This window comes from Pteropus vampyrus, unplaced genomic scaffold, assembly GCF_000151845.1.
Source record: "Pteropus vampyrus isolate Shadow unplaced genomic scaffold, Pvam_2.0 Scaffold15, whole genome shotgun sequence".
Lineage (NCBI taxonomy): Eukaryota > Metazoa > Chordata > Mammalia > Chiroptera > Pteropodidae > Pteropus > Pteropus vampyrus.
Window position 1 is genome coordinate 10,478,424 of NW_011888796.1, and position 16,250 is coordinate 10,494,673.

At 31.8% G+C, this 16,250-nt stretch overlaps 1 protein-coding gene across 5 annotated transcripts in view; it reads right to left on the reverse strand.

Moving 5' to 3' along the window:
• Positions 1-16,250, reverse strand: part of KTN1 (kinectin 1) — a 94,050-nt gene that overhangs the window by 27,114 nt on the left and 50,686 nt on the right. For all 5 annotated transcript variants that reach the window (XM_023527224.1, XM_011385163.2, XM_011385158.2 and 2 more), the window contains 18 exons: positions 14,976-15,142; positions 14,514-14,582; positions 13,044-13,081; positions 12,281-12,371; positions 11,858-11,926; positions 11,306-11,343; positions 11,074-11,155; positions 10,210-10,278; positions 5,953-5,987; positions 5,441-5,531; positions 4,639-4,707; positions 4,007-4,044; positions 3,232-3,322; positions 3,014-3,082; positions 1,878-1,915; positions 1,170-1,260; positions 1,025-1,093; positions 526-563 (listed from right to left, as the gene is read on the reverse strand). In XM_023527224.1, coding sequence (XP_023382992.1) covers positions 526-563; positions 1,025-1,093; positions 1,170-1,260; positions 1,878-1,915; positions 3,014-3,082; positions 3,232-3,322; positions 4,007-4,044; positions 4,639-4,707; positions 5,441-5,531; positions 5,953-5,987; positions 10,210-10,278; positions 11,074-11,155; positions 11,306-11,343; positions 11,858-11,926; positions 12,281-12,371; positions 13,044-13,081; positions 14,514-14,582; positions 14,976-15,142 — 1,252 coding nt within the window. The remainder of the gene's footprint in view (positions 1-525; positions 564-1,024; positions 1,094-1,169; positions 1,261-1,877; positions 1,916-3,013; positions 3,083-3,231; positions 3,323-4,006; positions 4,045-4,638; positions 4,708-5,440; positions 5,532-5,952; positions 5,988-10,209; positions 10,279-11,073; positions 11,156-11,305; positions 11,344-11,857; positions 11,927-12,280; positions 12,372-13,043; positions 13,082-14,513; positions 14,583-14,975; positions 15,143-16,250) is intronic.

Consider the following 16,250-nt stretch of genomic DNA (forward strand, 5'->3'; position numbering starts at 1 on the left):
TTTAAGAGAACAGACTTTACAGGATAAAAAATTTTCTAGGATGACCATCTACAAAGACTGATATGTCCTATGCTGATCAGATTCAATATTTTTACTATTCAGCACAGCATAAATAATATGAAAACAGAAAGCACTTTCCTAATAAGCAAGTTACCTTTATAGACCGATTCAATATTCATTATCAAGATTATGGCTAAAGATTATCTTCTGGTTAATTCAAAGGTCTTCTTTCAAGTACTAAAATAATTTTAATTTTAAACAAACCTAACCTCTCTTTACAATGATTGTTAAAAACAAACAAACAAACAAACAAACAAAAACAAGGATAAAGTCTCCAGGTATCTATAAGCACTTAAAGAGCCTCTGTTTTATTATACCAAACAAAGACTTACGCTTATGTGCCTCTGGTCTATAATTCTACTTAACAAGAAAGTTAATGACTTAGAAGAAACTCATCATAATATTCAAGTACATTCTGGAAAATGAGAACTTCCTCTTTAAAATTCTGGCTAAAAGTATACTTACACAGTCTCAAGTTCTTCAAATCGTGATGCAGAACATGCCTAAGAAACAGATTTACATTTTCAATTCTAATATCAAAAACATCGGGTACTATAACACACATAACCACTCACCAATAAAATAAAAACATAATTATATGTAGTAAATATAAGATTAGGCAATTTATAAAACACTAAATTTCCTTTAACTTCATTTTTAATACCCATTTCTTAAAGAATTACAGATTAACACACCAATTAAACATAGACACTTAGGAACGAGCTTAAGAGTCCATATAAATATGTAAAGATTGAAAATTCTTTTAGGCTTAGGTTGACAAAGAGGCAGTAACAGACTTGACAGAGATAAAAGTTAACTTATTTTATCAACAACAACAAAATTATGGTATGACAATTTTTATGGTAAAGAAACTCAAGAAAATATTTATTTCTTTGCTTTCTAGTATAGTAAAATAAAGATATCTTTTTTAATGTAATATATAGTTAATCTGTTTATACTATACCTCTTTCAAGTTATGTTGTGCTATCTCCTGAACATGATCTTTTAAAGATTCATTTTCTTCTTGAAGATCCTAAAAAAGAATAGATGTGAACTGAAATGATATTCAAATATAAAAATGGTGTTTACTTTTGCTTTTAACTTCTTACCTGTAACCATTTCCCTCTATTAGTTAGATCTTTCTCCTTCTCTTCTAAAGCAGTCTTCATGGTATTTATCTGTTCCTCCTTTCCTTTTAACCTGACAATAAGTTAATAAGAACTATCAATGAAAAATGTTACGACTATATGAAGCAAAAATAATGGAGACTGGAAAAGTATATTTTAGGTTGCATTCATGGCCCAAACTGATTAAAATAAACTAAAAAATTAATATTTTAAATATAAAGGAATACAAGATTTTGGAGATATCAAATTAAGAAGCACTAGATGATTAAAGAAAACAGTTCCATCTATCACTGAAGATCCAGACATTGAATAAATTAGGGTAGCCCTACTTTCACGCCATATCATCCTGTTTATTAAGTCAATACCATCAAGTTTAGACAGCTTATTACAACTGGTTTCAGTATAAAATATATAGCCAGTTTTACAATGACTATTAAAATGGGCAAAGAACAACATCTCAATTTAAGGTCATATTCAGATTATAAATCATGAAAAATCATTCCCATCAAAAAAATCTGTAGGTTAAATCTTAATGAAAAACCTAAGATCTTGAGGTCTTCTTGGGGTATAATTTGATATTCCCTAAAATATTACTTGAAATCAAGTAAGAAGCAGCTATGATTTTCATTATAATTGCATTTAATATATGGAAGAGAGATATTAAAGGGAAATGAGAAAAATAGTACTTACAAGTTCTGAAGCTCCTGAACTTGAGAAGTGATAGATAACTGAAATACAAAGAAAAAACAGAAAAAAGGCAAGTCATAATCTTTTCAATTTACTTTATTCAGCTTTATAATAAACTTTAAAATGTGTACACTTCAAATTACAAATATCTTAGCTGAATTATTCATGCCAAAATAAGATATATTTTGATTCTGCCTTCTCTTGATTCTAATGACAGTAAGAGTAAAAAATTAAAAATGTAAGGTAGGAGGGAAGGTGGTGGCAAGGAATATAGTTATGAATAAGTCTACATAATGTGCTACTTCTAAAATCATGAAAATAAGAATATTAAACTGTCCACATATCTCCCTACCATATGGAGCTCTTCTCCTTTCCAGTCTTCAAGGCTAGCTACTCAACAGTACTCTAGATTGTCCTTCTTTAATCTCACACAGTTCAATAATACCTTTTATCCTCACCATCTTCTCATAGTCCCTTCACATCTTGGCTTAGATATTCCTCAGAAGACTTTCATGACCTCTCAATCTATATTAGAGGAGTCTGATCTTTTCATCATACCATTTCATTCAACACATTATCTCTAATCACTAACATAGTGCTTTGACAAGTAGGAGGAACTCAATAAATATTGTTGAATGAATCTCTGTTGAATGAATGAATCATCTCTTCCATGCAATCTCACAATTTTTTCAATAAAGCCTTATCAGATTAAATTCACCAAAACCCAACTATTTCCAGTAATCATTTCTACCTCTGAAATCCCCCAATGTTATCTATGTTCTACAGGCAAAGGTTGGGCAATACATATTCTGTAACAAAATATTATGGTCCATGCAGTTAAAAAGAAAAAAAAGTTAAAAAGATTTACCAAAGTGTTTTGTGTTTTTTTAAGTTGGCAAACTAAAATGAAACATTAATACAGAAAACTTTCTAGGAAAGAGTCTTTAACAGTTAAAAAGATATAGTGATTAAAATATCAAGAGCACTTTCTCAATTCAGGCAAAAAAAATAAAAAGCACATAACCCAATATACTTACAGCACACTACTAAAAGTTTTTTCTGGGTAACGAAAAAACTAAGTAGCTCATAAATACACATACACTAACAAATCTGTCATGCTATGGCTCTGGGATTTTTACCTGTTGAGCCTTTTCAAGCTGGATATTTCCTATTTCTTCTTTTAGAGCCTCTATTTCCTGTTTCAAATCCTTGACAATGACAAAACAGACAAGATTGGACAATGGAAACACAGAAATTGACATAAAATGCAATGTACAAACAAACACATGAAATTAAATGGTATTCACTGAAGTTGATAAACAAAAAAACAGACACATAGTTTTCTGTCTCCCAATACCTGAATAGTCTTCTCCTTATTAGCAACTTTGAGAAGTTCAGCTTCCAGAAGCTCTTCCACAGACTTGATCTTTCCATCTTTTTCATGGATCCTGAGATAAAGAAACAGCATTAAACTTGAACAGAAAAATCAAGATCCACCAACTAAGATATAAAAATAGCACCAAATCATGAGTAAGCTCACCAAATGAACTCTCCCCTTTTTAAGTAAAATAGCAACATATCTTGCAGACAGAAGGGGAAAAATACTTAAAGCTCTTCCTAAGTGAGAATTAATCAGTAACTACCAGACAGCTGAAGCCTATGCATACAAGGAGAAGCTGGTGACATGCTTCAAAAGTACACAGGAAATACAAGATTTGTACCCTGAAAACACTAGAGAAAATCAAGTTCCTCTCAACAATATTGGCTTCTAGGGCACGGAAAGCTGTAGCAGAACTTATACACAATTATGGCATCATACTTTAAAGACACCTCAGAAAGAGGATGCAAGGAAAGAATTGACCTCTCTATCCAATATAACCTGTTCTGTAATAGTTTCTGTTGCAGAAACAGAATATTAATGAGTCAATGTGATGTTAGGAAAATAAATGGAATTAATTACCAAAATAATTTTTTGAACAATCACTGGAAAAGCACAGCTCATTCTAGCAATAAAAAAATACAGAGTGAAGGTTAATCTAACATCGGCTATCTCAATTGCACAATAAAACATTTATCAGCCCTAAGAAAATGGACCAAAAGAGAAAGACCACTTTAATAATGTCATCACTTACACTTTCTTAAGTTCTTCAACTAGAGATGCAAAAGAAACCTGGAAACAGGAAGGAATCCTACTTAGTCATTTGCTCAAAATATAAATAGATCAGAAATAAAGTATGTTATTCTTAAATTTTCCACTACACCAAAATCCAAATGGGAAAATTAAACCCAGGAATTAAGTCTTTCTAGCTTTTTTAAAATGTCTTAATTATGAAAATGAAAAGTGCTTTGAAAGTAAGCAGCTTTAAAAGCTACTCATAGTACGTGTAAGACAAAAGAAAAATCAATAGATGTTAAACTTATTAATATTTCTAACCAGATAAAAAGAATATACAACTAAAAAATTACCTAATTTCAGGTAGCCCCTTCCATTATTTAGTCTTACTTTATATTTGTATGCTCAAAACCTTTTATCACTGTCACAGGAAACAGTGGTAGAGTACTCTACCTAGTGCTTAGGATGCAGTCAGCATCCGATAAATTGCAGCCTCTATTAATGATAATCAAGTCACTAAACACTCACAGATTAAAACTATAATTAACAAATTCCATGTTGAGAAGGGAAGAACAGACAAACAGACTAGCTATGCTTGAATGTAACAGGTTTGTTTGTGAAAATGGTTGCAGGATCTACTAAATACATTACCTGATCATTCTGCTTAGCCTTTAAGTCTTGAACTTCTTTCATCAGAGATGAATTTTCTGTTCTTATTGCCTTTTTCAAAGACACAAAAACACAATATACTTTTACTTACTTTTTATTTATTACTGAAAAGAAAACAGCTAGCTTCAAAATACATTAGCTTGTAATTTTTCTTTAGCTGCTGCTTTTTCTTTCTGGAAGGCCCAGAAATCTTACTTCCTTCACATGTCTACACTTCTGTAACTTCTAGAGCTAGCCAAATAGATTTTTAATTCAATTATTAGCACAAGTATTTCTGGTTATGTTTCCACAACCTCATGACCATATAGCATACCACTTGTTACCCTAAACTCAACTACATCTTTTAAGTTAGTTCTCTGAGCAACCTTATCTAACTTCTCTGAGCAACCTTATCTAACCTAATCAAGTCAGTTAATGATAATCCTAAAACAGAATTGCAGTCTCTCTTTTCTCTGGCCTCCAATACTATTTCAAGAACTTATGAAGTCTCCTAGTTATCATTTGGTTATAATTTGGGCATGAGTGGAGATGGGGAAGCATGTATTACAAACCATAACAATAGTATGTACTTCATTAAGGCAGTGAAAGCTACAATCAACTATGTATTTTCGTATTTCTAACAAAATCTTATATTTAATGAAAAAAATAGTATAAAGTTATAAAATGTGGGTAACTAACATGAAGTTTAAAGGTAGGAGGAAAATCTTACACAAATTACAGTGAAACCCCTTCGTGTTCACTGAATAACCAACCACAAGGAAAACAAATCTACAAAATGCTTTACATTCAGTTCTTCTTCTTTAGTGGCCACCTGAATAAGCCCAGTTTCAAGCAATTCTTCCACAGTCTTCAACTTCTCATCTTTTTCTTGAATGCTGAAATTATAAATTTAAAACATATATATGAACTATTTTTCAAGGTAAACAAATGACAGCATTCCCAAATATTTTATATGGATCAATTCTTGTGTCCATTGTTTTTTATAAACTTTTAATTCTAGAAACATTTCTGAGGATCTCTGATTCTGGGCTAAGGGTACTTCCTCTTTACCAATAAGTAAAATGTGTTCAAGTAATGCATGCTTACATGTTAGCCTAAACAAATCATTGCTGCCACATGACACCCACAAACCTCATGCAATCCCAAACCAAATCAATCAATAGCATACACCATTCTCTTCCATTATGAAGTATAAAATTTTTTTTAAGAATCTACATTAATGCAGTTAATAACTGTTATCTCAAATTTTGAGATAGTGAGTCACTGAAATGTAAAAAGAAAATTTTAACCTCTTACCATTTTTCCATTTGTTCCACAACATCTTTATTAGGCTAAAATAAAAATCACCAAAAAAAAAGTTTAATTTGACCTAGTTTGCATGAGGTAAAACTAGTTTACAAATGGAATTCTATGAAAATTGTTTAGTTTTAGTTAGATGCAAAATTTAGGAAGATGATCCATATTTAAAGTGCTAATAATTAAAGAATCTAATTTACAAAACGCAAGACAGAAGAAAAGCAGCTATACAAAAGACAGAAAAAGATAAAATACAAAATAGGCTGGCAAAATAAATTAGTATATTATGAATAATTTTTTAACTGCTATAAAAGAAAATCTTATTGAGGATAAGAAGAGAATTTGCCTTACTTCCCTTACATTAATTCGATTGTTTAAATATTAAAAAATCCAAGGTCCTAAGGCCTCGCAGGCCAGGAAGGAGGCTTTGTTCTTTCTTTTTACAAATTTTTTTTAACTTTTAAAACTAAGGTGTAACATTTATAATAGTCAACTCACGTCTACAACTCAATGAATTTTTAACATGTAAATATTATATAACCACCACCCAGACGAACAGTGAATATTTTAAAATTGAGTGTAAATTGTAGAAACAATACATGAACACATTCTCCTTGCAAAGCATTTAAACATGATATGTAAGTTGGACCCTACCTTTGACCCCTCCTTCCATCTCCCTATACACACAAAATTCCCCCGTCATAATTTCCTGTGTGTCCAGAAGCGGGGCTTCCCCTCAACGTTCTCAGGCCTTCAAGCTGCTAAGTACCCTGACAAAACAGGGTTGGGGTCTTCTCCCTTGAACATTCTCTTCCACCCATCCCAAGCTGCTCTCTCCTAATTTCGATTGTAATAATGTTGGTAAAACAATTAAACTAACAACCATTTTTCAAAAACACTATTAATTTTCCCATTGTCAAATCCAAATCCCAAGATTCCACTTCTTACATATTTCTAAATTAACCCTCTTTTCTTCAATGCCCTAGGTTAGGCACTCAGCTTTACTCATCTCAAATACCATTATACCTTAATTCATCTCCCTGCCTCTAGTCCATATGATTAGTCTGTGAATATAGGAAGAACTTCCAAATAGGAAAAAAATTTTCCTAAAAGAAGATAGGAGCTGTCAAAAGTACATTAAATCAGGTTTATAAACTTGTGAAAAATAAATCATGCAGTAAGTTTATAAATCATCAAGATGGTTTTTGTCCATCTTTATATATACCATCTCACATAAAGACTTAAAATTTTTAACTATGTATAAAGTAAAAATGTTGGATGCTAAGCTGGGTTAGTTTTGTACAATTAAATATTCAAGTACATCACCACATTTCACAATATTCACAAATATCATATCACTGTGTTATACACCTAAAACTAATATGTCAATTATAGCTCAATAAAAAAAGACAACACTATTAAGTCCAAGTGATACTCATAAAATGCTAGACAAAATACTAATTCTTACAACACCCTTCAATGGCTTACCCGCGTGCTAACTCAAGTTCACGGTCCTTACACAACACACAAAGTCCTTCATGATTAGGCTCTAGTGAATCTCTATTCCTTACACCTCATACTTTGCACTTCTACAATATACTCTGAATATGACAATTTTGCGACATACTGCCATTACTTTCAACACTTATCTCCTTCAGCCTGGATTGCCCTTTAGTTGTCTGGCAAATTCATAGCCATTTTTCAAAATCAGGTTTAGCTGTTCCCTTTTTCTCTCTGGTGCCTCTTCACCATCACTCTCCTAATAGAATTCATTATCTCTTCATCCTAACCTGTACACACAATTCAAGAATTTTACTCATCAGACTGTTCTGTGTTACACATCTATCTCCACACTAAGCCACAATCTTGAGGACAGGAACCAAGTCTCATTCATCTCTGTAACCTCAGCATGTAGCACAGTTCGTAGCATATACTCAATTAGTAAATATTTAATGAAATGAATTTCCTTTAACAAGGTCACAGTTTAACAAGTATTCTTGGTCAATTGCTCATTAAATATTTAATTAACCCAGCTTAGCATATATCCAACAGTTTTACTTTAGACATTATTGTTCTTATCTAATTCAATTTTTTCCACCCTATATGATCTTCAAAACTACATCTTATATAATAATGAATTCTTCAATAAACTACAACCAGGCAGCAACACAAAGAGAAAAAACTTGCTACTCCTATTGTTTTTACTTAATAATCTCAGTCATTAAATCTTAAAAATCTACTAGAACAAAAATTAAAAACTCATGCTGCTCCTCTGCTAAAAAGTCAAGATTTTCAAAAACAAAAACACATAAGGACCTCCACCCCTCCACACCAAATTTTATTCTGAATAGAGATTTTTAGTAACTGATTTATTTGCATCATCCACCCACAGGCCTACATCCAAATAGAGCCTTCCCTTTTTTAGTGTATAAACAGGCACCTTACCTGGCATTTGTTGTCTTTCTGCTTCCTACACCTCAAGAAACAACAACCTGGCACCATTTTTGGTTTCTGCTTCAATAATTTCAATCTTTTCCTCCAGGATAAAAATCCATGGGGTAAAAGACTACATTTTTTTACATAACTAAACTGTTCATCTCTCAACTGTCATTTAGAATTCTGACTGCTGGGTAAAAAGAGGTTAAAGGTGAAAACGAAAAAATCAAAATTATACTAATCTTTCATCTCTTCTTTCATTAGCAATAGCAGTAAAAATGACCAGAAAAAAAGCCAAAGAGATGGCGGTTCTTTGGTCTGCCAAGGTGAGACAAATAAGTCAGAACTGTAATCAAAAACCAGTCATATGCTTTCTATACTATTTTGTGTCTTTTTTAAAGAGCTTTCAGAACAAAAGAAAAATGCTGAGAATGACCAAAAGGCAAATCTTAAATTGTTACCACCAAATGAGTTTCCACTTATATCAAATAATTCTTTTAAATAAATCAAAAATGTGGCTATCATTTGCAATAACTTAGATTCCAGTTTCTAATAAAAGTATGTTTCAAAAATTTTAAAGTATTAGAGAAACATGCAAAGCTTGTTTTAATGTGTCATTCAATATCAAGACTTTCTAGAATATTTTTAAAAACTGGAATTTGAAGAGCTGTGAAAGAGTATGAAGGCAATGCTTAGAAACAGGCATAGAAGGGACACTGCCTGGAGCTCTAGTTTATGAAGACATGCTTTGTCAGGCTGCTATAGTTTTTTGTGTTTATTTTTATTTTTCAAGTAGAGTTGTCTTTCAATATTATTCTATATTAGTTTCGGATGTATAGCATAATGGTTAGGCATTTATATAATTTACAAAGTGATCCCCTTGATTAATCTAGTAACCACCTGGCACTATACACAGTTATCACAATATTATTGACTATATTCCTTATGCTGTACTTTATATCCCAGTGACTATTTGGTAACTACAAATTTGTACTTCTTAATCCCTTCAGCTTTTTCGCCCAGCCCCCAATCTCCCTATCTGGCAATCGCCAGTTTTTCTCTGTATCTATGAGTGTTTTCATTTTGTTTCTTCATTTATTTTGTTCCTTAGATTCAAAATATATGTGAAATCACATGGTATTTATCTTTCTCTGTCTGACTTACTTTGCTTAGTATAATACAGGCTGCTATAGTTTTGATGGCTTACTATAAATCCAGAAAAAACTATGGCACTAGGGGGTAGAAATGAGATGGAAAACAAATATTCTAAGAGAAAGGAATTAAGGCTTAAGACGCCTTGTTTATGCAAAGCACTAGGCTAAGCACTATACATAAACTTCCCCTTTTAAATCTACCAAACTTATGATGTAAATAAAATGTGAAAAACTAGGAATGAGAGCTCTGCAAAAGTTATCAATATCACCTATTTTAAGTGCTAATAGTAGGTTTCGAACTCATTCTCTTAAGAAATCATGCAGCCTTAGAGAAAGAGAGGCTCTAAAAGTCTAAGAATTTTCATCCTGAGAGCCAAATATATCAAAATGACTTTAAAAATTCTGTTTATGCATCTTATTACATTTTTCTTTCCTTTCTTTTGTTGTGGAAAATGTTTATAGACAAGTTAACATTAGCTTCCTTTCAGGAAGAAAAAATATGCTTTCTTTTAGGTATTTGAAAATCACAAGATGAACAGAAATGCAATTAAAAGACACACCTATACTTAAGTAAAATTTCTCAAAATAAATGAGCTGGTTACAATTTAAGACCCAGATCTTGTTATGTATTGGATATTTCTACCTTTTAACTCATGAAAAGCCTTACCTGTTCAGAAATAAGAGTCTGTAGCTTCTGAACTTCTAATTGTAATGCTTTGTTTTGGTCATTTAGAATCTGGAAGAAAGAATCTCAATTTATTGTTTTATTTAGAAAAGTAACAAAGCAATCATGGGTTTTTGAAAAAATCAAACCCATATAATTAAGTACTAATAAAGTGACAAGTGAATTATATACTGATATAATAAGGCAAATCTCACATGGCTCCATTTTCCACAGTTTCAATGAATATATTTTAGAGTATATATATACAGTACTAGTATAAAGTATATGTGCAATGCTCTCTAAAACCATAGTTTCAACACATCCCCCTACTTCATGTCATGTAGTTTATCCCAAAATGGTGTTAACTCTGTGCCTGGAATTGTTTAAAGTGTATTCAAAGAGTTTAACAGTTTGTGACAATAGATTCTGAGAAACTCAGCTCTCATTTAAGTGAGTGCTTACAGGATTCCTATTAAATAAAAGCGGGGGGAAAGCATACCATATTACACACAGAGATGCACCCTGGCAATCAGAATGCTTACAATACTTAAGCTGGTTGACTATGACCAGAAACTAGCATTGCACCAACACTGGAGTCAGATAAAACTATCACAAACTACCAACTAAAAACTGCACAGAAAAGGTTGGAGCAAAACGAATTTCAAAAGTCTATTATAAAAAGAAATAAATTAAGATAATCTAGGCAAAAAGTCAATGATAAAGTTCATTGTTTGTATAAGCCCTCAAATAAACTATAGAAACACTGTTACAGAGTGATCATATATAAAAAGTAGTATTTCTAGGTTCACTTCACCTGAGAACCATACAAGGTTGGTCAAAAACAGCTGAGCTGATGAGCTTACACACCTTAAATTCTTCCATTTTGTCTGAAATTTCACACTGTAGCTGCTCTTCAAGCAATCTTATTTTATCATCCTTAACATGAATACTATGAGAAAAAAATCAATTAAAATACTTCATATATTCAGAAAGTTTACATAAATTACGTATACAACTACCAGTTATTAGCAATACTTTCTGCAATTATACTTGAGCATAAATGTATGAATGGCTCCATGCAGAGCAATATTTTAATCACCTTTTTTGCATCTTCTCCAGTTCATGTACAGCAGCAGCCTGTGTTTAGAATGAGATGAGAATCATATCATTTCTCAGGAAGCACTCAAAACTATTCCTTCAATTATTTTTACATATTAAAGAGTTATATTTTCATATATTTGGAGTAAAGGTAAAGCAATATATTTCTATAATACTTTTTGCTGTCCAATGTTTCGTAGTTCTCACTGATCAACTTTTATCCTAATAAAAATGTATATCCTTTTTAAATTAATGGAAGGCTAAAACAAATCAGCACATTAAGAATGTTTTAATTGTTCCTCTAATATCTCAAAAGTGATCAATTTATTGGATCAAACATTAATTCTAACATGAAAATAATTAACATCTAGGTGGGCCATGAGAGTTATAGTCAAATAGAAGAGGCTTTCAACGACACACCATGCAACCAGACACAAATAACTACTATATTTACTATGTACATGGGTAAAATTAGGGCTTGCAGTACTGATAAAACGTAAGTGTAGATGAACTAAAATTCTCAGGTAAATGCTTGAAAGTAATAAAGATCTACCTGTTCATTTGCCAGGGCCTGTAATTTTTGCACTTCAGCTTTTAATAAGAAATTCATATTCTGTATATCCTAGAACAAGAAGGAAAAACAGAACTAGAAATATTTAATACAACTGATTTTTAAGTTTATAAAACATCTCTTCTACTTAAGCAAAGGTCTCCAAGGGTCTCAAATCACAATTTCTTAAATCAGAAAGAGAAACCATCAATTCCTGTTATTTAGCACATTTCCCAAATTATTATGAGAAAAATCCTTTTAACTTTTCTTCTTAGAGAGCAAAAAGGTATTTTGTAGTTTAGAAAAGAGATATCTTTCAAATGAATTCTAGAGTATTTTCCATTCTTCATAGACATTTGTACTGATTATAAAATCAGGGTAATTCGATGCCTATAAAATACTGCAGCCATTTAATAATTACTGTACCTTAAGTTCCTCCTCTTTACTTGTTAAATGATCATGTTCATTTGCTAAAGAATCTTCAGTCTGTTTTATCTGCTTATCCTTTTCTGCAATCCTTTAACAAGAAATACATTTGTACATTTAATAAACATTTAGAAGTCAAATCACAAAGGATTAAAAGCCTTAAATATGATCATCCTTACTTAAGTGGTTTCTCACGTAAAAGTATCTTCCGATTTTACAGCCCCTGTCATTTTACTACAACTCCTAAAAATACCTACCCTTATTTTAAAACTTGAAGTCAAAGTAGTAATTTTTTTTTTTAAGCTTGTAAGCCTGGCAATGTCAAAACCATACTGCAGGGCTTCTGAACTCAAGTGATCCACGTCTATACAATCACACAATACACAAAAAACCCAGAACTTTGTTTTGAGTATACTACCGATACAGTTAAATACAGATCAGCTACAACTACTTATTAGACACAAAAACTAATTTACTTACACTGATTTGAAATCACAATTATCTTTTCTATATAACTGCTAAAGTTCAAATAAAAAAAAATTCCCCAACTCTTTTTATGATGAAGACATATAAACACAAAACATGAAATCTTTAGGAAACCAACTCACTGAAGGAGATGAAAAAGAGCAAAAGTTGCTCCAAATCTAGTTGAGAGTATTTTCTGAACAAGTTAGAATATAGAGTTAATCATGTGTTGAATCTAACAGGTATAAGTTAATGGTGACTAAGCAATTATAAGAGAAGTGTAGAAAAGCAGGCTTACACTTTATGTAATTCTTCTGCTAGAACTGAAGCAGAGGTCTAAGAAAGAAAAACAGAGTCAACATAAAAGCATTTAAGAGAAAGTTTTAAAGTTGTACAATAATCACAACAGAGCTTTAAAAATTAAAAGAAATTAATGTATACAAAGTTGTTAAGGCAGTATCTGGCCCATGATGAGTGTTCAATAAATAGTAGCTATTATTCTGAAAGCAAATTTGATCACCAACAACCAGTATTAGGGAATTACATATTATAAGACATTTTAAATAAAAGAAGTTGATGAGCCTTAAAACTATATAACAAGCAACAAAACATAGGAAAAACAACCACAAAGTCCATTTTTTCATCCCTGTGCCTCTTTCTTTTCTTTAGTAACAACTTCCAATAATGAAATGATAGAGTTCATGATTTAGTCAACAATTAAACAGATTGATAATACCTATGCTCATCTTTACTTTTTAAAAGATATTTATATTACTCTTTAAGTATTTAATTCCTGATAAATTCTCTAGAGCTACCTCTCAGCTAATAAGATCTCAATCCAATCTGAATTGGTGATTTACATATACATCCATACACAAACATCTTTTCCTATATTAAATAATTCTTCCCAATTAATATGAGACAATAGTTTCCACCAAAAAAATAATTAGAAAAAAAAATGTTTGCGATCTCAAAGTTTTAGGACTTTGAACTTGCCTGATTCTTAAAAACAAGGTTTTAACATTAAAGCTACTTTTTATACAGAAAAGTGACTTCTATTTTAAGATTATACTTTTTCTACAAAATCTAAAATTTTAAAGTTGAACAAGTGAAATAGAAATTCTCAGTATGTACATTATGGAAACAAGTTAAATATCTCATACGTTTTTTTCTTTTTTCTAAACATTGTACTTTTTATATTCTGAAGACTCTATATATCTATATCTATCTACATTTATGTATCTATCATGTTACATTAACAATGCTGCCCGAGAAAAACAAGTCTTACAATACTACTTGCAAAACTTTGGAAGGTTTCCCCACTCACTAAACCTTAAACTGATCCTTTTGCGGACATAATCTGAGAGCAATGGTTAACATACTGTTATTACCTTGGGTATATATAAAGTTTTCCCTTACAGCTAGTCAATATTTAGTAAACACTTTTAAGACATAGATTACTCTTCTTGACACATTTGGCCAATTCCTCTAGTTCCTCCTATGGTAAAAACTCTCTAACTCACCTCTCCATTAGCTGGATTTGGATTTCTTAAGTGTTTTCCCATAGAACTGTATTATCAGAATATTTAGCACTCAGGATCATCAATGTTGACTGACTAGTCTCTCAATTTTCAATCAGGATCATCAATGTTGACTAACTAGTCTCTCAATTTTCAATCTCGTGCTTGGCTCTCAACAGGCACTCAGATGACTATTTACACAGCTAGAAAACTATTAATAATGATAAGTAATAAGAAAGCACCATTACCTGAGCTGCTATCTGGGAATGGAATTGCTGAATTTGAGCTTTCAAAGCCTCATTCTGCTCCAAAATATCCTTTCATAAACAGTAACCAAAAAGAAGAGGGGGTGGGGGGAAGTTTGCTGTTAACAAATATACCAATGCATATGAAAAAAGTGAGTTACAGATACATCTCTTTATCTTTAAAAAGGCATTTTAAAATAATAATTAGGCATTCTTTATTGAGAGTTAATTTACAAAGTAGAAATTAAGAATATGTTGCGTTATTCCTAATACAGAAAGTGTAAGGCTATGAAAACATCTTCGAGTACATATTCAAACAAACCATACTGTGACATGTGCTCAAAGGTTAAGTTATAATTATTTATCATCACTCCAGAAATAGGATAAGGTAGACTATCCTCTCTTCTACAAAGACACATCCAACACTGCCCACTTTTATTTTTTAAAAGAGAGAAAATTAGATACCTGAAGTTGCATTTGTAGAGACTCTTCTTTGTTCACCCTTTTTTGCTCCGATTCCATTAACTGCATTAGTCTTTGTTCCAACTGTTGTTTTGATACCAAGGTATCTGTAAGCTTACTATGCAGACTCTGTACTTCATTTTCTTTGGCCACAAATTTACTCTGTAAATCTGTAACAAAATACTGCATCTTACAAAGGTCTCTTCCTTTGCCTGGTGCCTGCCACCCATCTTTAATTGTAGGCATTACCTTCTCTAGGAAAGCCGCTTTGAATCTCTCCTCTGTTTCCCTTCCTGCATATGACTTCTGTGAATAGCCAATGCTTACCTTTAATCACTGTACCTACCACACTGTACTAATTCATCACCTCTCCCAGCTTTCTGAAATCAGATTGCTTTTTCTCTATATCCAGAGCTGTGCCTAAGGCTTGGTACAACAGTACATATTCAATAAATGTGTTAAATGAATAGTACATGGATGTTTAAAAGTGTTAAACCATTTTTTAAAAGCATTCTTTATTTCCCCAAAGATTGTTTAGTATTTTAGTAAGTTACTTAGTGAATTTCTTATAAATTCTCTGTACTCTTCTACCTGAAAAACAGAGAAAGGCTGGCAAATGTCTCAGTGTAAAATGTAAAACTTTTCTGTCTGGTTCTCTTCATAGCAATAACCCCAAAACAACAATAAAAAATGAGAAACAAACAGTCTTTGCTACAATCAGAAAATAAATATAACTCCAAATCAAGAAATTAAGATAAAATGAATGGAGAGATGGGTAATCACTAATTTGGCAGAGACGAGGAAAGGGAAAGTGTTCCAGAAACCTAGAATGGCTCAGGAAACAGAGATACCAGGTATTATGAAAGCTGCCTCATGGCCCCATAACACAACAAGTCCAAAAGTCAAGGGCATGAGTGGAGGATTGGAGAGGAGACACAACACGCATGACAGGGATAGGACACAGACCACCACCATCAAGGATAGAGTAGCAAATATAGAAGAAAAGAGGAAATGTGTATTTGTGTGTGTGTGTGTGTGTGTGTGTGTGTTACATAAGTTTTAAGAAAAGTAAAATGTTACTTCCATAACAAGACACTAATATAAGAATGGAACACAATTTATAAAAGAGCTCCTGGAAATTAAATATAAAATGGTAATGTCCAGAGTAAGAACACAGATGAGCATGATATTTCTTACCAGCAAGAGTAAAAGCTAAAACACTGACTGAATTAATGCCTTCAAAATTCTGTGGGCAAAATTATTTCCAACCCAGAACTC